The sequence below is a fragment of the Oryx dammah genome, unplaced genomic scaffold, assembly GCF_014754425.2.
Source record: "Oryx dammah isolate SB20612 unplaced genomic scaffold, SCBI_Odam_1.1 HiC_scaffold_2, whole genome shotgun sequence".
Lineage (NCBI taxonomy): Eukaryota > Metazoa > Chordata > Mammalia > Artiodactyla > Bovidae > Oryx > Oryx dammah.
Genome location: NW_024070186.1, coordinates 190,312,287 through 190,336,089, shown reverse-complemented (window position 1 = coordinate 190,336,089; position 23,803 = coordinate 190,312,287). Strand labels below are relative to the sequence as shown.

General features: G+C 48.4%; 2 protein-coding genes across 3 annotated transcripts; both read left to right on the top strand.

The window, feature by feature from the left end:
- Positions 1-2,132: 2,132 nt before the first annotated feature.
- On the top strand, positions 2,133-3,392 carry LOC120882723 (cytochrome c oxidase subunit NDUFA4-like). Its single transcript, XM_040266699.1, has 2 exons — positions 2,133-2,284; positions 3,230-3,392. Exons 1-2 carry the CDS (start codon positions 2,133-2,135, stop codon positions 3,390-3,392), a joined length of 315 nt encoding a protein of 104 aa, XP_040122633.1.
- An 11,737-nt stretch (positions 3,393-15,129) lies between these two features.
- On the top strand, positions 15,130-23,320 carry TMEM270 (transmembrane protein 270). Of its 2 annotated transcripts, XM_040260968.1 has the most exons (3): positions 21,761-21,832; positions 22,446-22,865; positions 23,033-23,320. In XM_040260968.1, the coding sequence occupies exons 1-3, from the start codon at positions 21,761-21,763 to the stop codon at positions 23,318-23,320; spliced, it is 780 nt and encodes a 259-aa protein (XP_040116902.1). The 2 variants fall into 2 exon arrangements, 1 of the variants encoding a protein (XP_040116902.1); XR_005724538.1 differs by lacking the exons at positions 21,761-21,832; positions 23,033-23,320 and adding an exon at positions 15,130-15,500 and having other exon boundaries at positions 22,446-22,527.
- Positions 23,321-23,803: the final 483 nt, after the last annotated feature.

The following is a 23,803-nucleotide window of genomic DNA, read 5'->3' as shown; positions in this document are numbered from 1 at the left end:
TGATGCTGTCTAAGGACCACTTGACTTCACTTTCCAAGATGTCTGGCTCTAGATTAGTGATCACATCATCATGATTATCTGGGTCATGAAGATCTTTTTTGTACAGTTCTTCTGTGTATTCTTGCTACCTCTTCTTAATATCTTCTGCTTCTGTTAGGTGCAGACCATTTCTGTCCTTTATCGAGCCCATCCTTGCATGAAATGTTCCCTTGGTATCTCTAATTTTCTTAAAGAGATCTCTAGTCTTTCCCATTCTGTTGTTTTCCTCTATTTCTTTGCATTGATCGCTGAAGAAGGCTTTCTTATCTCTTCTTGCTATTCGTTGGAACTCTGCATTCAGATGCATATATCTTTCCTTTTCTCCTTTGCTTTTCGCCTCTCTTCTTTTCACAGCTATTTGAGGCCTCCCCAGACAGCCATTTTGCTTTTTTGCATTTCTTTTCCATGGGGATGGTCTTGATCCCTGTCTCCTGTACAATGTCACGAACCTCATTCCATAGTTCATCAGGCACTCTATCTATCAGATCTAGACCCTTAAATCTATTACTCACTTCCACTGTATAATCATAAGGGATTTGATTGAGGTCATACCTGAATGGTCTAGCGGTTTTCCCTACTTTCTTCAATTTAAGTCTCAATTTGGCAATAAGGAGTTCGTGATCTGAGCCACAGTCAGCTCCCAGTCTTGTTTTTGTTTACTGTATAGAACTTCTCCATCTTTGGCTGCAAAGAATATAATCAATCTGATTTTGGTGTTGACCATCTAGTGATGTCCATGTGTAGAGTCTTCTCCTGTGTTGTTGGAAGAGGGTGTTTGCTATGACCAGTGCATTTTCTTGGCAAAACTCTGTTAGTCTTTGTCCTGCTTCATTCTGCATTCCAAGGCCAAATTTGCCTGTTACTCCAGGTGTTTCTTGACTTCCTACTTTCGCATTCCAGTCCCCTATAATGAAAAGGACATCTTTTTTGGGTGTCAGTTCTAAAAGATCTTGTAGGTCTTCACAAAACCGTTCAACTTCAGTTTCTTCAGCGTTACTGGTTGGGGCATAGACTTGGATAACTGTGATATTGAATGGTTTGCCTTGGAGATGAACAGAGATCATTCTGTCGTTTTTGAGATTGCATCCAAGTACTGCATTTTGGACTCTTTTGTTGACCATGATGGCTACTCCATTTCTTCTGAGGGATTCCTGCCCGCAGTAGTAGATGTAATGGTCATCTGAGTTAAATTCACCCATTCCAGTCCATTTTAGTTCACTGATTCCTAGAATGTCGACGTTCACCCTTGCCATCTCTTGTTTGACCACTTCCAATTTGCCTTGATTCATGGACCTGACATTCCAGGTTCCTATGCAATATTGCTCTTTACAGCATCGGACCTTGCTTCTATCACCAGTCACATCCACAACTGGGTATTGTTTTTGCTTTGGCTCCATCCCTTTATTCTTTCTGGAGTTATTTCTCCACTGATCTCCAGTAGCATATTGGGCACCTAATGACCTGGGGAGTTCCTCTTTTGGTATCCTATCATTTTGCCTTTTCCTACCGTTCATGGGGTTCTCAAGGCAAGAATACTAAAGTGGCTTGCCATTCCCTTCTCCAGTGGACTACATTCTGTCAATCCTCTCCACCATGACCCGCCCGTCTTGGGTTGCCCCGCAGGCATGGCTTGGTTTCATTGAGTTAGACAAGGCTGTGGTCCTAGTGTGATTAGATTTAGTTTTCTGTGAGTATGGTTTCAGTGTGTCTGCCTTCTGATGCCCTCTTGCAACACTTACCATCTTAAGAACTTGGGTTTCTCTTACCTTGGCGTGGGCTATCTCTTCATGTTACCATATGTAAAATAGATAGCCAATGAGAATTTGTTGTATGACTCAGGGAACAAACCGGGGCTCAGTCCCAGCCTAGACGAGTGAGATGGGGAGGGAGGTGGGAGGGAGGTTCAAGTGGGAGGGAACATGGGTAAACCTATGGTTGATTCATGTTGATGTTGAAACCAACACAATACTGTAAAATGATTATCTTTCAATTAAAAATAATTTTTTAAGAAATGATTCAGGTAGAAATTTTAATCCCCGGCCTTGTGGGTTAGATTTTTTTCTCTGTTTGGACTCGAGGCCTCTTTCTCAACCATGATCTGCCAGACCGTCAGTCAGGCCAAGAAGCATCCTAGCTTGATCCCTTTCTTCCTATTTACTGGAGCAGGAGGTACTGGAGCAGTGTTGTATGTCTTGCGCTTGGCCTTGTTCAATCCTGTGACATCCAGGAAGACTAATCCAGAACCCTAGAACAAACTGGAACCCTGGTACATCTAGTCCAAGTTATGGTTTTTCCAGTAGTCATGTACGAGTGTGAGAGTTGGACCATAAAGAAGGCTGAAGTGAAAGTTGCTCAGTCATGTCCGAATCTTCATGACCCCATGAATTATACAGTCTATGGAATTCTCCAGGCCAGAACACTGGAGTGGGTATCCGTTCTCTTCTCCAGGGGATCTTCCCAACCCAGGGATGGAACCCAGGTTTCCCACACTGCAGGCAGATTCTTTACCAGCTGAACCACAAGGGAAGCCCAAGAATACTGGAGTGGATAGCCTATCCCTTCTCCAGTGGATCTTCCCGACCCAGGAATTGAATCTGCATTTCAGGTGGATTCTTTACCAACTGAACTCTTGCTGCTGCTGCTGCTAAGTCACTTCAGTCGTGTCCGACTCTGTGTGACCCCATAGATGGCAGCCCACCAGGCTCCCCCATCCCTGGGATTTTCCAGGCAAGAACACTGGAGTGGGTTGCCATTTCCTTTTCCAATGCATGAAAGTGCTCTTAGGGAAGCCCAAAGAAGGCTGAGCACTGAAGAATTAATGCTTTCAAACTGTGGTGCTGGAGAAGACTCTCGAGAGTCCCTTGGACAGCAAGGAGATCAAATCAGTTCATCCTAAAGGAAAGCAACCCTGAATATTCATTGGAAGAACTGATGCTGAAGCTGAAGCTCCAATACTTTGGCCACCTGATGTGAAGAACTGACTCACTGGAAAAGACTCTGATGCTGGGAAAGATTGAGAGCAGGAGGAGAAGGGGGAAATAGAGAATGAGATGGTGAGATGGCATCTCCGACTCAGTGGACATGAGTTTGTGCAAACTCCAGGAGCTGGTGAAGGACAGGGAAGCCTGGCGTGCTGCAGTCCATGGGGTCACAAAGAATCGGACATGACTGAGCTACTGAACAACAACAACTGGAAAAAACTGGGTCCTGATGGTCAGTACAAGTTCTACTCTGTGAATGTAGATTATAGCAAACTGAAGAAAGAAGGTCCAGACGTCTATATGAAACATTTCACTATGAAGCTGCTTAGAATGAAGGTCTTCCAGAAGACATTTGCACAACTTTCCACTTAACCAGGAAATATTTCCCCTCTAAATGCATGAAAGCATGCTGGTGTACTGATTAATAGTCTGAAACTTAAAAAAAAAAAAAGTGAGTCACACTACTATGAGGGCACAACTCTCTGATAAACACCCGTGTGTCTATCCACACACACCCTTTCTCCTCCTAATAAACACTTTAGTTGTTTCACTACTTTCCACTTCTATGTGGAAATTCATTTCTACACAGCTGACGGGCCTTGTCATGACCACCGGGCCCTGGCAGCCAGGACTCAGTGCTCTCACTGCCACAGCGGGATTTCAGTCCCTGGCCAGGAACCAGAAACCCTGCTTCAAGCCGCTGCGGGCCAAGGCCACCAGAGATCATTACCACCCCCTCTTCACCCTCAAACTGTTTTTTTGTTGCGTGACCCTTTCCTCCAGTGGTGTCCATGGTCCCGGGAAAGAACGTTTTGGGCAAAGGTTCTAGAAACTTGAGATGGAATGATCAAAGGAGATAAAAATGTGTTGTCAGAGAAAAGGCCTCCCCACCCGAGGCTAGAACAGGGGAAGGAATAGAGTGGGTTACAAGGGGAGAAGTCCGTGGGGCCTGGGGCCATGCCTGAGTGGCAGGAGCAGAGTGGTATCCAGAGTCCACCAGTGCCCCCCCACACACGTCTTACATGGCAAGTCACTTGTTTCAGCAGGAAACAAGTCTTCTTAGACATAGGTGCCCACAAACTGTGCAGGCCGGTGAGCAGGACAGCACTGAGGGGCTACAAAGGCAGATGGAACAAACGGCCCCCACCAGGGACACCCCCTCCAGCCAGGGCTTCTCCTAGAGCCACCCAAGGCCACCCTCTGCTGGTCTAACTGAGCTGCCTCTATTGGAGCCAGCCACCTTACGTGAAGGGTCACTCCCCACAGTGACATTCCCTCATAGCGCCCATCCACCCCCAGTCAAAGCAGTGGTCCTGGACATGCAGGAGGGGGGTGATCAGAGCTGGGACAGGAGAAGACACCCCACCCTCACCATCACCACCAGAACAGGGCGGAGTCATCTCTGTGACTGCCTCCAGTGTCCTGCCCAGGACCTGGCAAACAGAAGGTGCACAATAAATATTTATGGGCCGAAATGGCACATGAGGTGCAGAGATGGGGCCCAGGTGTCACCTGGTTGAGCTAGCCATCTCTGCCCCACCTCCCCCCAACTCAGTGATGATTCAGGGGTGGTCATGTGGCCCATTCTGGCCAATAGGAGGATGCAGAAGTCATGGGGTGGGGCTTCTAATAAAGCTTTGGTGACAGAATAAACTCAGCTGGCCTGGCTCTGTGCCCTTTCCCCTTTGTCCTATTGGGAGGTGTAGTCACTGCCACAGACATGAAGACAAAGGCCTCCATACAAAAGGAGGCGGAGAGAGAAGGGGACAAAAGCCAGGGCCCCTGATGGTGTAACTGAGCCCCAGACCATGCTTCCTGTCTGAGACCTGTAAATCCCTCTTTGTTGAAGCCACACGTACACAGAAGTGAAAGTCGCTCAGTCGTGTCCAACTCTTTACGACCCCATGGACTCAGTCCATGGGATTCTCCAGGCCAGAATACTAGAGCACTAGCCGTACCCTTCTCCAGGGGATCTTCCCAACCCAGGGATCGAACCCAGGTCTCCCGCATTGCAGGCAGATTCCTTACCAGCTGAGCCACTCGGGGGTCTATTATGTGGAGCAGGCTCACATGTTCTCGGTACAGCTCTAGGCCAAGATAGGTCGGGGTTGGGGTCTTGGCTGATGTCAGTGAAAGTGTTAGTCACTCAGTCGTGTCCGACTCTTTGTGACCCCATGGACTGTAGACCACCAGGCTCCTTTGTCCATGGAATTCTCCAGGCAAGAATATTGAAGTGGGTTTCCATTTCCTTCTCCAGGGGATCTTTCTGCCTCAGGGATTGAACCCGGGTCTTCCGCGTTGAGGGCAGCCTCTTTACCAACTGAGGCCCCAGGGAAGGCTGGTGTCAGGGTGTTACCAAACCAAACTTGGGTTTGCTAGCCCACATGAAGCAAAGTCAAGGTACTGACACAGGGTTGTGGGGAAGGAAAGTATAGCATTTATTGTAGAGCCCCCCAAGAATGGGCAGCTTGTCCTCAAAAGACCCAGACTCCCTGAGAGCTTTCAGGGAAGGGTCCTTAAAGGCAACACTTGGGGAGAGGGCTGCAGAATGCATGACTTTCTTCTGATTGGTTGGTGAGGTGGTGTTCCAGGAATGTCATCAAGCTCCATCCTCAACCTCCCCGTTTCCAACTGACCAATCTGCAATCTAGCTTTTGGTCTCAGCATGGAGTCACCATCCTCCACCTGGGTGGGGGCCTTAGTTCCTGCAGAACAGCTCCCAGATACGTGTTAGATGGTTACGTTTGTCCCTTAAAGAGGAACTGGGACTCTGTTTTACAGCTGAATTATTGTCATTATTTTCTCGCTTAACTGCTTTTCCTTTGTTTCACGTCTCCTCACTTCCCTAGTTAGTAATGCTTATGCCTGCTCTTTGGAACTCAGGGCAGGCCTAGGAGACTAAAGCCATTTTCTATAAACAGGAACCTGGCAACACAGAGAGGCTTTTGTACTCAGGAGGGTTTCATTCCCCCCTTTTCTTTGGAACTCCTCAATCCTGAGGGGAGCGGGTGTGAGACAAGAAAGAGAACAACATTTTGGATAGAGGTTAATCATAAACTCAGCAGGGGAACTCTTTCAGGGGAGGAAGAAATTTTCCTCTACCTTTCTAGGTTCTCCTGGCTGACCTAAGATTTAAATTGACATGAGATTAACAAGAGAAAATCAAACAGAAGTTTAATAACATATATTGGTGGCTCCAGTGGTAAAGAATCTGCCTCCCAGTGCAGGAGAGGTGAGTTTGATTCCTGGGTGGGGAGGATCCCCTGGAGAAGGAAATGGCAACCCACTCCAGTTTTCTTGCCTGGGAAATCCCATGGACAGATGCTGGCGGGCTACAGTCCATGGGGTAGCAAAGAGTCAGACACCACTGAGCGACTAACAACAACAACATACATGAAAGAGACCCCGGGAAAACGGAGTAACTCAACAAAACAGCTGAAACACTCGCTTTAAATACCATCGTCAGCTAAAGATAAGGAGGATGTTGGGGTAGGGGTCTGGAATGTCAAAAAGGAAGAATGCAGGACTTTCTTGGTGGTCCAGTGACTAAGAATCTGCTTCCCAGTGCAGAGGACTCAGGTTCGATCCCTGGTTGAGAAAGGAAGATCCCCCATGCTAAGGCGCAATTAAGCCTATGAGCGACAACTGGACAGCCTGTGCACCCAACAGAAAGATCTACAAAAAGGGTGTGCTACGTAAAGATCCCAAGTGCTGCAAAGCCCCAACACAGCCAAATAAATAAACAAACATGTTAAGAAAAAAGGAAGAAGGCCATTGATATCTACAGAAAAGTACATGTTTGGTAAACAAATGTTTGCTGGGCCAAGCAGAGATAATGGGGCAGAGAGAGGACTCTGATCTCTAGGCACTTCCTGGAATTTCCCCCCACCACACCTAGCTCACATTCTTTGCAGATATCTATGGCCATAGCGCTATCTAAATATTTTAGGCAGTTAGGGGGAAGGTCAAAGTTTCTTTTTTTTTTTTTTTTGCCACACCAAGAGGCATGTGAGATCTTAGTTTCCCAACCAGAGATCAAATCTGTGTTCCTGCTGTGGAAGCATGATGTCTTAACCACTGGACCACCAGTGCAGTCCCAAAGTTTCTTTCTGAGTCTTAATAAAACCATGCACCTCAGATTGGAGTTGAAACCCACATCCCAGGACTCAAACTCAGCCAGAAACCATTGTCTCTTAGTTGAGTTCACATTCCTGGTCTCAGGACCTAATAAAGCTCAGTTTCTTTATGTCTAATTGCAGAAAGATTTCAGGGAGAGACAAAGTGATAGGTAAGAAGTAAATTTATTGAGCTGACCAAAAAGTATCTTCTTTTTTTTTAGTAAAAATAAATGACATATTTTTTGTTTTCACCAAGAGCTTTATTGAACAATGTATTCACCATTTTGTTCCACTACCTTCTGCCATTTTTCAGGCAATTTCATCATTTCATCTTCCCAAAACTAAAAAAAAAAAAAACAACTGTTCCAGGTGCCTCTTACAGTCTTCCAGAGAATTGAAAATTTTTCCATTAACAGAATTTTGTAGCAAATTTGGAAAACCCAGCAGTGGCCACAGGACTGGAAAAGGACAGTTTTCATTCCAATTCCAAAGAAAGGCAATGCAAAAGAATGCTCAAACTACTGCACAATTGCACTCATCTCACATGCTATTAAATTAATTCTCCAAGCCAGGCTCCAGCAATACATGAACTGTAAACTCCCTGATGTTCAAGCTGGTTGTAGAAAAGACAGAGGAACCAGAGATCAAATTGCTAACATCCACTGGATTATGGAAAAAGCAAGAGAGTTCCAGAAAAACATCTATTTCTGCTTTCTTGACTATGCCAAAGCTTTTGACTGTGTGGATCACAATAAACTGTGGAAAATTCTGAAAGCGATGGGAATACCAGACCACCTGACCTGCCTCTTGAGAAATCTGTATGCAGGTCAGGAAGCAACAGTTAGAACTGGACATGGAACAACAGACTGGTTCCAAATAGGAAAAGGAGTACATCAAGGCTGTATATTGTCACCCTGCTTATTTAACTTCTATGCAGAGGACATCATGAGAAACGCTGGACTGGAAGAAGCACAAGCTAGAATCAAGAGTGCCGGGAGAAATATCAATAACCTCAGATATGCAGATGACACCACCCTTATGGCAGAAAGTGAAGAGGAGCTAAAAAGCCTCCTGATGAAAGTGAAAGAGGAGAGTGAAAAAGTTGGCTTAAAGCTCAACATTCAGAAAACTAAGATCATGGCATCTGGTCCCATCACTTCATGGGAAATAGATGGGGAAACAGTAGAAACAGTGTCAGACTATATTTTTTTGGGCTCCAAAATCACTGCAGATGGTGACTGCAGCCATGAAATTAAAAGATGCTTACTCCTTGGAAGAAAAGTTATGACCAACCTAGATAGTATATTCAAAAGCAGAGACATTACTTTGCCAACAAAGGTCCGTCTAGTCAAGGCTATGGTTTTTCCTGTGGTAATGTATGGATGTGAGAGCTGGACTGTGAAGAAGGCTGAGCGCCGAAGAATTGATGCGTTTGAACTGTGGTGTTGGAGAAGACTCTTGAGAGTCCCTTGGACTGCAAGGAGATCCAACCAGTCCATTCTGAAGGAGATCAGTCCTGGGATTTCTTTGGAAGGAATGATGCTAAAGCTGAAGCTCCAGTACTTTGGCCACCTCATGAGAAGAGTTGACTCATTGGAAAAGACTCTGATGCTGGGAGGGATTGGGGGCAGGAGGAGAAGGGGACAACAGAGGATGAGATGGCTGGATGGCATCACGGACTCGACGGACGTGAGTCTGAGTGAGCTCCGGGAGATGGTGATAAACAGGGAGGCCTGGCGTGCTGCGATTCACGGCGTTGCAAAGAGTCAGACACGACTGAGCGACTGAACTGAACTGAACGTGTGTTTCCACGTTACTCTCTCCATATGTCCCACCCTCTCCTTCCTGCCCCTCAGCCGTGTCAGTAAGTCTGTTCTTTATGTCTGTGTGTCCATTATTGCTCTTCCAACGGGCTCCTCGGCACCGTCTTTCTGGATCCCATAGGTGTGCGCTAGTGCACAGTCTTTCTGACTTACTTCACTCTGTTTAGTAGGCTCTAGGTTCATCCACCGCATTAGGACTGACTCAAGTTCCGCCCGAATTACTTTCAGGGGTTTCTTCCGGGTTTCCCTTGGCCAGTCATTTTGCTTTGCCAGGTTCTGAGGCTGTATTTGGTGTATATCTCAGGGTCCTTCCATGTGTGCACGCACATCTCTTAGTCAAGATGGATTCTAGCAAAAAGCCTTAGAGGTAGGTTGACATCACTTACTCTGGAGTGGTGCCCCCTCGCTTTTTGACCTTCAAGGAGCCTTTCTGCACATGTGTAGTTAGGAAGGTCTGCTTGACCTCAAGAATGAGAAATATGTGGTCTCCCTGTCTTATCTGGGCAAGGCTCAGCTCTTCTCTGGCTCCTGCTATCTCGGCTCATCTGTCTACAGGGCACGGCTGTCCATGTAGCTCTTGCCTCAGTAACAGCAGCTGCTCATCTTTCAAAGCTACCGTCGGATCTCAGATGTACAAGCCACAGGTCAGGGGTTGCTGGTGGTGGAGGAGAGAGGCCAGAGTCATCTGTAGCCAGAGGGAGTGGGCCAGGGTGAGGGGGCGATGAAGCAAGACCTGGAGATGAGCTCTAGGGGAAAAGCCACTACTTTTCGGGGGTGAGGCATGTGAGGCCGGGTGTGTACATGCGTGAACATATGGAGGTCAGTAGGGATGGTGCTTTTTTTTTTTTTTTTGCTTTCTCATCAATTTCATTGGTAAAATTCACACACCGCCAGTTGGATGCTTTCTAGTCTATTCCAATGTACATAAGCATCAGCACAGTTAATTTAAGACTGTGCTCATCATCCAAACGGAAGCCACAACCCTGCCAGCAGTCAGTCCCCAACTCCAGCTGAGAAGTTTCTGAGTGCAACTGTCAAAACCACAAACCTGCCCAAGGTGGTGTAAACAGTGGGTTGCTGTTTCCTCTGACAGGAAGTCCAGTGGTTAGCAAAACCAAAGCGCAACTGATTTCTCCCAGGACTCAAAGTCCATTCTCTGGTTTGGTGGTTTGTCCTGTGCCTTTGCTCTGGGAGCCCCTTCTGGTCCCAAGACAGTGACAGCAGCTCAGGCACTCGTGTGTCCTCACAGACAAAACCCCAAGATGGGCTGCAGATGGCCTTGTCTCCTGGTCTTTCTCTTGTCCTTTGGGGGAAGATGTTTTCCCAGAAACCCCAGAGACCGGGAAAGCAAGGTCTGGTACTTCCAGGCTGGGTTGTGGGAGGCAAGCAGGGTGTCCAGGGAGGAGGGAGGGGTAATGGCTGTTGGTCCAAGCTGCAGGGCCCGCTTCTCGATGTGGGAGCATTTGCGGGTGGAGCAGCTGCCGCGTGCAGAACCCAGGCCAAGGGGAGCGTGGTTACCAGGCTGAGGACTTGGTTTCTAACCTTGAATGAGTTGCAGGGAGTTACAGTGTCAGATCTGCGTTTGACAAAGATGGTGAGAGTGGGGACTTCCCTGGTGGCCCAGTGGTGAAGGCTCTGCGTTCCCAAGACAGGGGTCCTCGGGTTCGATCCCTGGTCAGGGAACTAGATCCTACATGCCCAAGCCGAAACTAAGGGTTCCCATGACGCAAGTAAAGATCTTGCATACCTCAACTAAGACCTGTTTTCGGTCAAAAATAAAGATAGTGAGAGTGGACACGGTGCCTGCAAGGTCCGAGGCTGTTGCTATTATTTATGCAAGAGCTGGAATCTGAGCAGCATCACGGACTGCTGTGGGGATTACAGGTTGTGGAGCTCAGAGAATGAGGGGAGAGGAACATTCCTTCTCGAGAAGCTGCTTCTTCCGGTCTCCTTTCCTGCTACCTCCTCCTCTCCTCTCGTCCACCTGTAATAGGAGGGCTCCCCCGGGCTTGTCCTGGGCCCTCTTTCTCCTCGATCAACACCCACATCCTAGGTGGTCTTTGTCATCCGGTCTCGTGGTTTAAATGCTATTTATATGCCGTATGTGCGTGCTGAGTCTCCTCAGTTGTTTTCCAACTCTTTACGACCTCATGGACTGTAGCCTGCCAGGCGCCTCTGTCCATAGAGTTCTCCAAGCAGGAATATTGGAGTGGGTTGCCATGCCCTCCTCCAGGGGATCTTCCCGACCCCGGGATCGAACCCGCAGCTCTTGTGTCTCCTGCATTGGCGGGCGGGTTCTTTACCACTAGCACCACCTGGGAAGCCCCCAGTGACTCCCAAATGGGTGACTCGCTCTGACTCTTCCCTGAACTGTGGACTTGTGTGCCTGACCTCTCCCTTCGGAGGGAGCCTCTCCGGGGCCTCCTCCTCCCAAACCCCTCCCATCTTCACAGACGCTGGAACCACTAGGCATGCAAAGACTCAGCCCAAATTTTCTCTCATCCCACATTCTGTCTGTGGGCAAATCCTGTGTCTGTTCCATTCCTCCCCGGCCCCTCCCACCTTCCCCAGACCCCTTTGGCGACCTCTAAACTGGCCTCCCTGCCTCCCCGTTGTCCCCATACCCAGTCCGTTTCCCTCACAGCCAGAGGTCATTATTATTATTATTATTTTAACTTCTAATGGGAAATTTCAAACACACACAAGAGATTAAGACAATAACCTTATGTGTTTACCACTCAGTTTCAATCGTTAATAAAATATGCCCAACCAGAATGATGTCTTTATAGTATAAGTTTGGTGAATTTCCCCTCCTGCTTAACCTCAAATCGGATTCCTTACCAACCTCATCCTTAACCTTTTTCTTCTTCACTCCAGCATCCTGGCCTCTGCTGATCCTGAAACGTGGTATGGTGACCTCAGGGTCTTTGCACTGCTAGTTTTTTTTTTTTTTGGCCTGATTACTCTTCTTTCAGATCTTTGCTTGCCTGGCTTGTTCTCAACCTCAACGGATCCACCATTTGGAGTGAACAAATGTTAGTGCTTTGTCATTATGGCTTCTGAATATTTGAAAATAGAAAAAGAGGAATGCATTACAGGTGAAGCTGAAGTTCCCTCTGAGTCTCACCCTCCTCCATCTGCTGCTCTAGGGAACCAGCTACCATCACCAATGGGCAGGGATCTTCTAGGTCTTTCTTTGGCCAGAACATGCAGCATGTGGGATCCTAGTTCCCCAACCAGGGATTGAACCTGAGCTCTGTGCTTCCAAGGCCTTGGAAGCACAGAGCTTAACCCCTGGACCACCAGGGAAGTCCCTAGGTCTTGTTTTTTTTTTTTTTTTTTTTTTTTTTAATATTTTCACTATACTTGTGTCCAGAACAGCATATAATACTGCTTAATGGGTTTGAAAAAATTATACACATGCTATCATTTCACAGCTATTACTCTGTAACTTTCCCTCTCATGTGACACTATGTTTTTCAGACCTGTCCATGCTGACGCATATAGATCACATTCATTTTAACCACTGCTTAGTCACCCCTGAGCCCGATATACCCAGTATATTTATTCATTTTCCTAGTGATGGAAAAAATGCTGCCACACGCAGTCTCGCACATGCTTTTTCATTCACAGACGAATGCTTCAGGAAGGAGTGCCTTTCAGGCTGGGGTGTGCAATCCTTGAGGGGGTGGTTAAAAACAATCCAACCGGTTGTGAAGCAGGATGGAGAGAAAACAAAGGTGCAGTGAGGGTAATTGCTATTTTGGTAACTTGCATTTCAGTTTCCCATGTCTGAGTAATGGGTGGTTTCGTACAGGAACCTTCTCACCACTCTGAGAATCTGAAAAACCAGCAGAGAGCTGTGGGCTCAGAGATGGGCAAAGTCCGATGCTCCAGTAGCCCCGTGAGCTCATCCATGCCCAGTGTAGTGTCAGACTTGCTTGGTTTTTGCAAATGAGATAGTATCTCATTGTGGTTTTAATTTTGCATCTCCCTCGCTAACTAACGAAGTCGAACGTCTTTTCCTACATTCTTGGCTCTTTGGTTTTTTTCTCCCTCCTGTGACGTGCCTTTGCCTAGGTGTTCCACGGAGTCACTTGATTTTATCTTACTGATGTGTAGGCGTTCCTTAGATATTCTGTGAACTCTGGCTACTTGTCCTTGGACTGTTTCACGGGTTGCACACATTTCTTCCAGGCTGTCACTACCTTTTGGCTTTGCTCCAGCTCTCTCTACACCAGATCCAGCAACAAGAAGTTTATCAGTGACTTGGGCCAGGGCCGTGGGGAGGCGTGGGCAGAAGCTATGTGGCCAGTGGCTGGTGGCTGCACAACTTCTTTCAACAATATGGCTTAAATGCCCCTTAAGTGAAGGGGCAGTGAGGAACATTTTTCTTTCTGTTAATAAAAATTGTATACTTTTTTTTTCTTTTTGCTGAGCCGCACGGCTTGCAGGATCTCAGTTCACCAGGGATTGATTGAACCCCAGGCCATGGCAGTGAAAGCACCCAGTCCTAACCACTAGACCACCAGGGAACTCCCCAAATTGTATACACTTAATGTTTACAGTTTGGTGTTTTGGTATACATATATATACATTGTGAAACAATAGTCACAATCCGGCTAAACAACATTCTGTCACCTCTACAGTCAGCATGTGTTGAGAAGATGTAATTAAACCTAGCCCCTTAGCAAGTTTCAAGTACACAACGCAGCACTGTCAGCTTCTCATTGCCATGCTGCCGGTTAGATCTTTAAACCTTACTCATCTTGTATAACTGAGACTTCGTACCCTTTGATACTGGAGTGGGTTGTCATTTCCTCCAACCCCAGCCTCTGGCCACCCTCTTTATACTTTCTAAGAGTTCAGCTTTGTTAGATGCTACATGGAACTGAGGTCACGCGGTCTTTCTCTTTCTGTGTCTTGCTTATTTCTCTTAGAGTAGTGTCCTCCAGCCCCATCCACGTGGTCACATCTCATGCGTGGAAATGTAAATTAGTGCAGCCATTCTGGAACAGGATGGAGGTTCCTCAGAAAATTAAACTTAGAACAACCTTAGGATCCAGCACACCCACTTCTGGGTGCGGCTGCAAAGGAATCGGAATCAGGATTGTGAGGAGACCCATCTATACCCCAAGTTCACTGCAGTGTTATTCACAGTAGAAATGGAAACACCCTAAATGTCCTTTGACAAGTGTGTGTTTAGTCGCTTCAGTCGTGTCTGACTCTGCCACCCTACGGACTGTAGCCCACCAGGCTCCTCTATCCATGGGATTTTCCCAGCAAGAATACTGGAGTGGGTTGTCACGCCCTCCTCCAGGGAATCTTCCTGACCCAGGAAACGAACCCACGTCTCCTCTGTCCCCTGCATTGGCAGGTGGGCTCTGTACCACCGAGTCACCTGGGAAGCCCCCTTTTGACGGCCAGAAGGAGCAAGTAGGGAGAGGAGTTGCTGAGGGAGTGGGTGGATGGGGGAAGATCCCAGAGAAAAGTCCAGGAGAGCCGGCAGAAAACAAGAGTGTGAAACACATTGGTTCTGCATAAATTAATAAACGAATAAGTGAAAATTATATTTTCCATTGTTGTTTTTTGTACCATGCAGTGTGACTTTACAATCTGTTGTGGGCATTGATGTGCTTTGGGGGGTGGTGATGAATGTTTTTCAACAATGGGATGGTTTCACAACTTCATATCCTTTTAAAGAACTCTTTTTAAAGCATTTTCATTCATGCTTGTGTGCAATAAAGTTTTTGCATTAATTTTAAAGTAGCAATGATCCTTTTCAATATGGTCGTTTTCTTTTTTTTAAAATTTTACAATCTAGTCTTGGGCTCCAAGTTTGAAAGTGGTTTGATTGCAGTGAATACTTCCACATATTGGTTTACAAATTAACAAAATGTGTGCCCTCAGGGGATGATTTCTTTGTAGAAATTTGTACATATTTGAAAGCAACCTGTAGCTTATTTTGTTTTTTAAAAAATCCTTGCATTCCTTCTCACCTGTGGACACTGACTTCACTCACCCATGCGCTCCCAAGCATTGGTGCGTGGCTGAGTACTGGGCAAAGCATTTCACAGACATTATTTCATCGGCTCCTCCCCAAGGCCTCACCTGGCAGATTCTATATATAAACTATGTACCAGCTTTACAGATAAAGAGACCTGAGGCAGGAGCTTAGATTTATGATTAAGTGGTAGAGGTCAGTTCAGCTGGAAGTCTGTCCTCTGATTCCAAAAACCTTTTCCCTTAGTCAGGATAGGCTCTTCAGCTTTCATCAGTTTTTAATGATGATTTTTGCATTTTCAATCAAGCCATCTTTAGAAAGTTAAAAAAAAAAAGCAAGTCACAGTAAGTTTGAAGGCATATTTATCAATTTTGCCTTATTCTGAGTGAAAAAAAAAATGAAGATTTGAAATAAAGTGAGGTTTTCATGTTGGAACGAGGAAGAAAGACTATTCATCCCCAACATTTCTCAGCGGTTTCGCCTCCAGCAACTCAGGCAGGATAGGACCTGCACCGGGCGAGCTCCTCGGGATGACGTAAGTTGTTGTCGCAGGCTGAGAAGGGACAAAATCAGCCACAGAAAACTTTGCATCAATTTCCGCAGCGCGCTCAGGTGCGTTGGGCCCCTGCGCCCCAGGTGTCTGCTGCCCCCTTGCGGTCTTGCCGCCGTCCTGCACCCTCAGGGAGAGCACGGGCCGGCCTTGGGACTGGGAGGAAGGTGACGCTTCCTGCCTCTCTAGGCCTGAGTCCTGGGCTGAAGCGGCGAATCTCTATGGAAATGGATCCGGCCCGGGGAATGGCGCCCCCTGGCGTTTGACAATGCAGCGGTCACTAATTGCCTTATGCCACTTGGTCCTTCCTCTGAGGAAGCGGAGACGTGGTCTAACATCACTGAGCACAATAGTGCACGCTTGGCCTTGAACCTAGGTGTTAGGCGGAGAAGAGAAAGGAGGCGAGGGCTCCCTGCTGCAGGATCCAAAGTGGGGCGGGGGAGGGCTTCTGCAGCAGCTCCTCCGCTCCTGTTCCAGTCTGGCAAGTGGGGATATCTGAGGCCATTACTCACTCATTCATTTATTAATTCAACAAATACTGGGTTGCCCAAAAACTTGGTTTGGGTTTTCCTGTGGCGTGTGCGTGCATGCGTGCTCAGTCGACTCTTCCCAACCCCATGGACTGTAGCTCACCAGGCTTCTCTGTCCATGGGATTCTCCAGGCAAGATCACTGGAGTGGGTTGCTATTTCCTTCTCCAGGGGATCTTCCCGACCCAGGGATCAAATCCACGCCTCCCACATTGGTAGATGGGTTCTTTACCACGGAGCCACCAGGCAAGCCCACATTTGGAGATCTAATTGGCTTTATTCAACAACTCATGAGTAGGGTAGCATCCCATCAAGCAATCAGAAAGGTGCTCTGAGGAGCTGTACAAAATGGAAGGTTTTTATAGACAGAAGGGGGCGGGACATGGAAACAGACACAGTGGAGTCCTGTCCGACTCCTTGCAACCCCATGGACTGCAGTATGACAGGCCTCCCTGTCCATCACCAACTCCCAGAGCTCACTCAGACTCGTGTCCATCAAGTCAGTGATGCCGTCCAACCATCTCACGTTCTGTCGTCCCCTTCTCCTCCTGCCCTCAATCTTGTCCAGCATCAGGGTCTTTTCCAATGAGGCAGCTCTTCGCATCAGGTGGCCAAAGTATTGGAACTTCAGCGTCACCATCAGTCCTTCCAATGAATATTCAGGGTTGATTTCCTTTAGGACTGACTGGTTTGATCTCCTTGGAGTCCAAGGGACTAGTTAGGCAGGGTTATCTTCCCTTCAGGGAAGTCAGGAAGTCTTAGGCAGATTTCCTTACTAGTGGCTCACCAAGTAATTCCAGACTGATTGGTTTAAAACACCACTCTTGAGAAAGGCTGAAATTATAATCGTTGTTTTTTAGTTGCTAAGTCATGTCTGACTCTTTGTGACCCCATGGACTGCAGCACACCAGGCTCCTCTGTCTTCCACTATCTCCTGGAGTTTGCTTAAATTCTTGTCCATTGAATCAGTAATGTCATCAGGCTAGCTAGTAAGTCTTGGTGGAGCTTAGCATAAATGACTCCATTTTGGACCTATTGTTTCTTTTCAACAATTCTACTTTGATCAAACTCTCAGCCTAACTGAGAAATGGGATCAAATTTTAAGGCATTAGCACCACTCACCTACAGCTCTGTAGTTCTCACCACTTTTGTTGATGCTGCTTTGTTGCTGAATCTGTGTGCTATTCACAGTTCACCACTCCAGGCTCACCATTTTTCAGTCAATCTTTTGCTTTGTTCCTCTTTTGAGGTCCAGTCTTAGGGAGATTTGCTTGGTGACTAGAGGCTGTGAATATGCATTTAATGCTTTAGAGAGAGTATGCAATGTACCAGGGATATTATTTTAACTACAAGCGGGATAATTCCCAGTGTTAAGAGTGCACTTGGGAGCCGTGGGTCTCCAAGACCCAAACCACTCAACATCAAGTTAATCAAAGGAAGACCCCACTGAAGGAGTCACCTTTAAAAGCCAATGGTTTGCTCAGGGATCTTATGTAACTGAGTTTTGGCTTCCCCAGAAGTATTAACTCTAGGTACGGTGGGTGATGCTGGCCATAGAAGAGCTCAGCTAAAAGATAATTCTGTTACCAAGAACAACTTTGGCCAGAGAGTCTAAGGATCTTTGCTGGGTAGCCAGTGTCTTAGAAACAGAATCTGCAATGTTTTAAGAGTTAAGGAGAGGTTTCTGATTGCACTTCCATTGTATTTACTCCTAAGCCAGGGCTCCTTTGTGCTTCCCTGATGGCTCAGCAGGTAAAGAATCCGTCTGCAATGCTGAGACACAGGAGGCATGGGTTTGATCCCTGGGTCAGGAAGATCCCCTGGAGAAGGAAATGGCAACCTCTTCCAGTATTCTTGCATGAAAAAATCCCATGGACAGAGGAGCCTGTTGGGCTATAGTTCAAAGGGTCACAAAGAGTTGGACACGACTGAGCAAATAACACCCCCCCACACACACACAAGGGTCATTCAGGACTTTTAGTGCATATGGGAGAAGAAACTTCTAGCCTGAAATAAAAAAGTGTTCTAAATTCCAGAGCTTAACCCCTCTAGCAATGGCCTGAGAAATATGAGGGATGTCATTATTTTTCCAGGCCAATGCCAGGGTAAAGGAGAGGAAAAAGAGAGAGTTTCGTGGTTTTTTTTTTTTTTTTTGACCAAGCTCTGTGGCATGCAGGATCTTAATTCCCCAACCAGGGATCAAACCTGAGCCCCCTACCTTGGGAGCTCAGAGTCTTAACCACGGGACTGCCAGGCAAGTCCTGAGTTTCATGTAAAGTATAAAGTCTTGATCTGGTGTCTTGAGTGGAAGCAGTCTGCTTTGATGTCTAACTGCTTCTCTTCCTAGTCAATTTGATTTGGACACCCCCAGTGTTTTGCACAGGACCCTCCGATTTTGCAGCTTTTTGGCTTCTGAGATTCCTGTTAGCTGTTGTTTTTACTGGACCCTGTCCAGCTCAAGTTGGACCCAGTCCGACTCCAGCTGGTAACCACCGATAATTCCCATGGAACTCTGGAGTGGGGGAAAAGCCTTGAACAAAAGACCTCAGCTAAGTGAAGATGGCAGCTTGATTCCAAACAAATGGGGAACTAGAGTGGCTACCACATTTCCTGATGTGGAATTTGGGGAAGGATTTCAAAGAAGTGGGAAACTGCGGACTAAATCACCAGCAATTCCCAACATGAAATCTGGGGGCAGTATCAAGAACTGGGGTTTCCAAGCAAAAGGGGAACTGACTAGAAAGCCAATTAGACCAGGCGCTTGATGCAAAGAAAGCAGAGCTCATGACCACAGTGAACTTCCTCTGGCCTCAGACATGGTGAGAAGACAGTATGGTCAAAAAGGGGTTTGCTGGCACCACGCCTGTCTTTCTCACTGTCCGTGAATGCCATCAGAAAAAGGTCACCTTGGATCCCACCACTGCCACCAAATCTGTTAAAAGCCAAATTCAGTTGAGTACAGGGAGGAAGATGGGAGGGAGTTTCAAAAGGGAGGGGATATATGTATACTTATGGCTGATTCATGTAGAGGTTTGACAGAAAACAGCAAAATTCTGTAAAGCAATTATCCTTCAATAAAAAATAAATTAATAAAAAATTCAGTTGAGTACATTTGATGATCGAATTGTCTTTATTCAATAATCTTGAACAGTCTGCATCCCACCCAGCAGGTAGAGAGGAGCTCCAAGGAGCGGAACAGCAGTACAAAAGGGAGGCTTTTATAGGCAGGAGGAGGGCAGGACAAGGAAGTTAGAGGGTGAATTATTTCAAGTCAGGTCACCTTCTCTTAGAGGAAAGCAAAAACTCCAGATGAATTGGCTTAAAATTCCACTCCCTGGAGAGGTGGAAATTGCAATTAAGATAAATATTAAGTCCTGGGGTTCCCTTGTGGCTCAGCTGGTAAAGAATCCATGTGCAATGCGAGAGACCTGGGTTTGATCCCTGGCTTGGGAAGATCCTCTGGAGAAGGGAAAGGCTACCTGCTTGAGTATTCTGGCCTGGAGAATTCCATGGACTGCAAAGAGTCGGACTCTGAGTGACTTTCACTCGCTCACTCACTCACATTAAGTCCTGGTGGGGCTTAGCACAAGTGACTCCATGTTGGGCCTGTTGTTTCTTTCTAACACATTACTGACTGGGGGATTTTTGCAGAAACTAATGCCTGTGGCTAGAGATCTGTTGTTGTTCAGTCACTCAGTCATGTCCGACTCTTTGAGACTCCATAGACTGCAGCTCGCAAGGCTTCCCCGTCTTTCACCACCTCCTGGAGCTTGCTCAAACTCATTTCCATTGAGTCGGTGCTGGTGATGCCACCCATCTTGTCCTCTGTCGTCCCCTTCTCCCCCTGCCCTCAATCTTTCCCAGCATCAGGGTCTTTTCCAGTGAGTCGACTCTTCCCATCAGGTGGCCAAAATATTGGAGCTTCAGCTTCAGCATCAGTCCTTCCAATAAATATTCAGGGCTGATTTCCTTTGACCCCCTTGCAGTCCAAGGGACTCTCAAAGAGTCTTCTTCAGCACCATAGTTTGAAAGCATCAATTCAAATGTGGGTATTTAAATGTGGACATTTATTATTACAAAATCAACTGGTTTGATAAAGATAATCATCATATTTTAAAATAACTTAATACAAATACAAGTTAAAATAACTGTAAACTGTGATTCTTTTTTAAAAATTAATTAATTTGTGCTGAGTCTTAGTTGCAGCATGTGGGATCTTTAATTTTGACCTGTGGGGTCTAGTTCCCTGACTAGGGATTGAACCCAGGCCCCTACATTGGATGCAGCCACTGAACCACCAGGGAAGTCCCATTGTGATTCTTTTGAGTGCAAACTAATGGTCACCCAAAGAGGAAATAAACCTTACATGCTCAGTCGCTCAGGTGTGCCTGACTCTGCGACTCCATGGACTGCAGCCGGCCAGGCTCCTCTGTCTGTGGGATTTTTCAGGCAAGAACACTGGAGTGGGTTGCGATTTCCTTCTGCAGAAGTGCACTTTATGCTCCACCCATACTGAATTGTTGGATTCATGCAGTTCCTTCTGCCCATACCACCCTTCCTCCTCCGGAACGCTCCCACCCATCCTTCACAACTTAGCTGAAGGAGGCCCTTTTGAACCCCAGCTTCCCCTCAGGGCTATAGTGTTGGGGGACTGTAGAGGGTGGTGGGCGAGGGGTATGGGCAGCCGACGGAGCCGAGGGACTTTGCACCCTCCTCGAAGTGGACCCCAGCTATCGCCCCGGGAGAGGACACAAATGGGCGAACGGGGCCCATCCTGGGCAGGGGTCACCTCTGACCTTCCAGGGACTCTTTATGGTGGGTTGTATCCTGCACGAGGGTCCTCGCGGAGAAAGGGAGTGAGACGGCTACTGTGCCCTGCACTCACGGGCCACCAGAGGGCGCGCTTTTTAAAAATTTCTAAGTGGCTTGAGAGCCTCATCCTTGGAGCATCTCGGGGCACCTGCCGGGACCCAGACAGAAAAGCATTGTAGGAAAGGCTGTGATCAAGGTTCTGGATTCTCCCAGAATTCTAAGACTTTAACTCTGATCCACGGCTTCCAGAAACCTCTCTTCCAGGCAGCCTGTGGCCCCCCAGGGGTCTCGCTCAGCAAATTGCCCCCTTTCCCTCTCTGAATGCCTCTCTCCAAGACCCTCTGAAGCCTTTTGTGGGCACATTTTCTCTCCCCTGCCCTCCTCTGAGTATCGGAAGCCACTGATGCATCACTCAGATCAGAGAATTAAGGTTACAGCTGACTTCTGTACTTTGTTTGTAACGAGACCAACCTTTTAGCAAAATGCAAGAAGGATGGGTGGGGGTTAGGTAGGAGCTTTCAGAGTTGGGCAGCTGAGGCTTCCATCTGCCTTCAAGCGTTCTGTCACCCACGGCCCTGGGGTGAAGATGTCTATCTCCCAGGTCTCTGATCCTTCAGGGTTTGGAAGGATGTGGGAAGGTACAGCATCTTTGTGCTGCCTTGGCTGCCTGTGCCGGGCGGACTGGAAGTTCGTGGAGTTGATGTCTCCGGGAGCAGTCTCCCATCAGGAAGGTGACAGGATATGGAAGACAAGTACCCCAGTTCTTGTGCAGTGATGGGGCAGGAGGCAGGGAAAGGGGAGACTTTTGTGGCAACTGGGTCCCCACGGTAACTTGGTCCCCACCCTGAGGTGTCTGTGAGGTCACCCTGCTTCTTCCACTGGAGAAGGGAAAGGAGGGCCAGACATGGAGGCCGTCCCTCCGGTCAGATCCAGCCTCTCGGGGACTCTGCTGGTGGTGGTGAAGCTGTCCACACTGGTGAGGGGGAGTTGAGGAAGGCCAGGGGGGCGAGGGCCAAAGCTGCTGCTGGATGCCACTGGTGAAACGAGGTGGCTGCCCCCCTCCTGGAGTAATCCCATAGCTTTCAGAAGCCCCACCCTCAAGCCGCCGAGCCGCAGAATTTTCTTTAGAGCACTCCCGTGGGTTAAGCATTTACCTTCCCACCCCTCTTTTTCAAACATGACCTTAGTCTGGAGGGTGGTAAATAACCATTGAAACCCAAAGGAAAGGGAATTTCCTGGTGGTACAGTGGTTAAGACTCTGTGCTAAGACAGGTTCGATCCTTAGTCAGGGAACTAAGATCCTGCAAACCACCTGGTGTGACCAAAAAAAAAAAAAGGGGGGAGAGAAAACCGAGGAAAGAAAATCAAATATAATATGAAACACCTACTAAAGCTCCCTCCTGAGAATGGAGTCCTTCCAAGTGGACAGATAAAGATCACTCATGGGCTGGGGGAAACTGAAGCCTTGAGAAGCGGAGGGCCTGGCCCCGGATGGCCTGGCAGCCACACCCGCACTGTAAAGCCAGGGACAGGCTGGCCCCCATGGCAAGTGAGCGGCAACGGGTGACGACGGTCTCCTCTTCCTGTAGCTCGTCCAGAACCGGGCCCACCTCTACAACTTCCTGCTCCTCAAGATCTTCCTCTTCAACCACTGGCTGTCGGGACTGACCCGGGAGGCCCAGGGGTCCCACCCACCCCCCAGGATCACCGGCTGCCCCGTGGGCCGGGTTCTCTGGGCCGGGCTGACGTTGCTAGAGGTCCCTGTGTGCCTGGCGCTGCGGGTGCCCAGGCTGGTGTGGGCAGGCCTGCTGGGCTGTGCCCGGGCCTTGGGCCTGGCCCCAAAGTGGCTGGGGGCCTGGGAGCAGCTGGGCCTGTCTGCGGCCACCTGGACGGACCTGTTCCTGTCATGTCTGCACAGCCTGATGCTGGCTGCGTTGCTGTTGCTGCTGCTGGTCTGGAGACTGTACCGGAAAGCTCAGTGCTGCAGCCTGGGCCGGCTGCCCAGGAAGGTGGGTGAGGGTGGGTGCCGGCTGGGCTGGGGAGCACAGACCCGGGACACTGGGCCTGGGCTGGGCTGGGGGGTCGTGGGGGGGGGGCACCTAGCAGCCAGGCAGTGTGGCATGTGAGCTCTGGACAGCCGCCTGCCCATCCACTTGCCCCCCGCTGCCGCCCCCAGGCTCTGCTGGAGAACCGCGTGGTGCGGAGGTCACTGGCGCTGCTGAAGAGTCTGTACTGGTGGGTGGAGAGCACGGTAGCACTCACCTCCTGGCACCTGGCCTACCTCATCACCTGGACCACCTGCCTCACCTCCCACCTGCTGCAGGCCGCCTTTGAACACACAGCCCAGCTGGCCCAGGCCCAGGAGGCTGAGCCCCAGAAGGCCTTGGGGCTCTCGCCTGAGACCCCGCCCCCTGGGTCCCCAGCCCCCGAGGCCAGGCCAGTCCTGCCAGAGCCTGGAGAATAAATGTGTCCCCTGTGCCTCCCCTGTCTGGTCTGGGCTGGGGTCTCACTCTCGGCCCCTCTTCCATACTGGGCTGGAGGGCTGTACATGTGTGTGTGTGCACACTCACACGTGCATTTATGGGGGTGCATGTGTCCTCTGGGGCTTCCCAGGTGGCTCAGTGTTAAAGAACTCACCTGCCAAAGCAGGAGACATGGGTTCGATCCCTGGGTGGGGAAGATCTCCTAGAGGAGGAAATGGCAACCCACTTTAGTATTCTTGCCTGGGAAATCCCATGGACAGAGGAGCCTGGCGGGCTACAGTCCACAGGGTCACAAGGAGTCGGACAGGACTTGGTGATTAAGCCGTGTGTGCCCTAGAGCTTCCTCTAGGAAGGAAACCGCCTTCTGTGAGCACCCGGTTTTTGCCAGGTAACCCTCTCAGGCATCTTCTAAGGAAAACACAAAACACAAAAAAACTATAGCCTGCCAAGCTCCCCTGTATATG

Coding starts and splice junctions, on each gene's coding strand:
- LOC120882723 (XM_040266699.1), top strand. CDS start 2,133: ATGATCTGCCAGACCGTCAGTCAGGCCAAGAAGCATCCTAGCTTGATC. Junction 2,285..3,229: donor AGGAAGACTAATCCAGAACC/CTAGAACAAACT, acceptor GAACAACAACAA/CTGGAAAAAACTGGGTCCTG.
- TMEM270 (XM_040260968.1), top strand. CDS start 21,761: ATGGAGGCCGTCCCTCCGGTCAGATCCAGCCTCTCGGGGACTCTGCTG. Junction 21,833..22,445: donor TGGTGAAGCTGTCCACACTG/GTGAGGGGGAGT, acceptor CTCTTCCTGTAG/CTCGTCCAGAACCGGGCCCA. Junction 22,866..23,032: donor TGGGCCGGCTGCCCAGGAAG/GTGGGTGAGGGT, acceptor TGCCGCCCCCAG/GCTCTGCTGGAGAACCGCGT.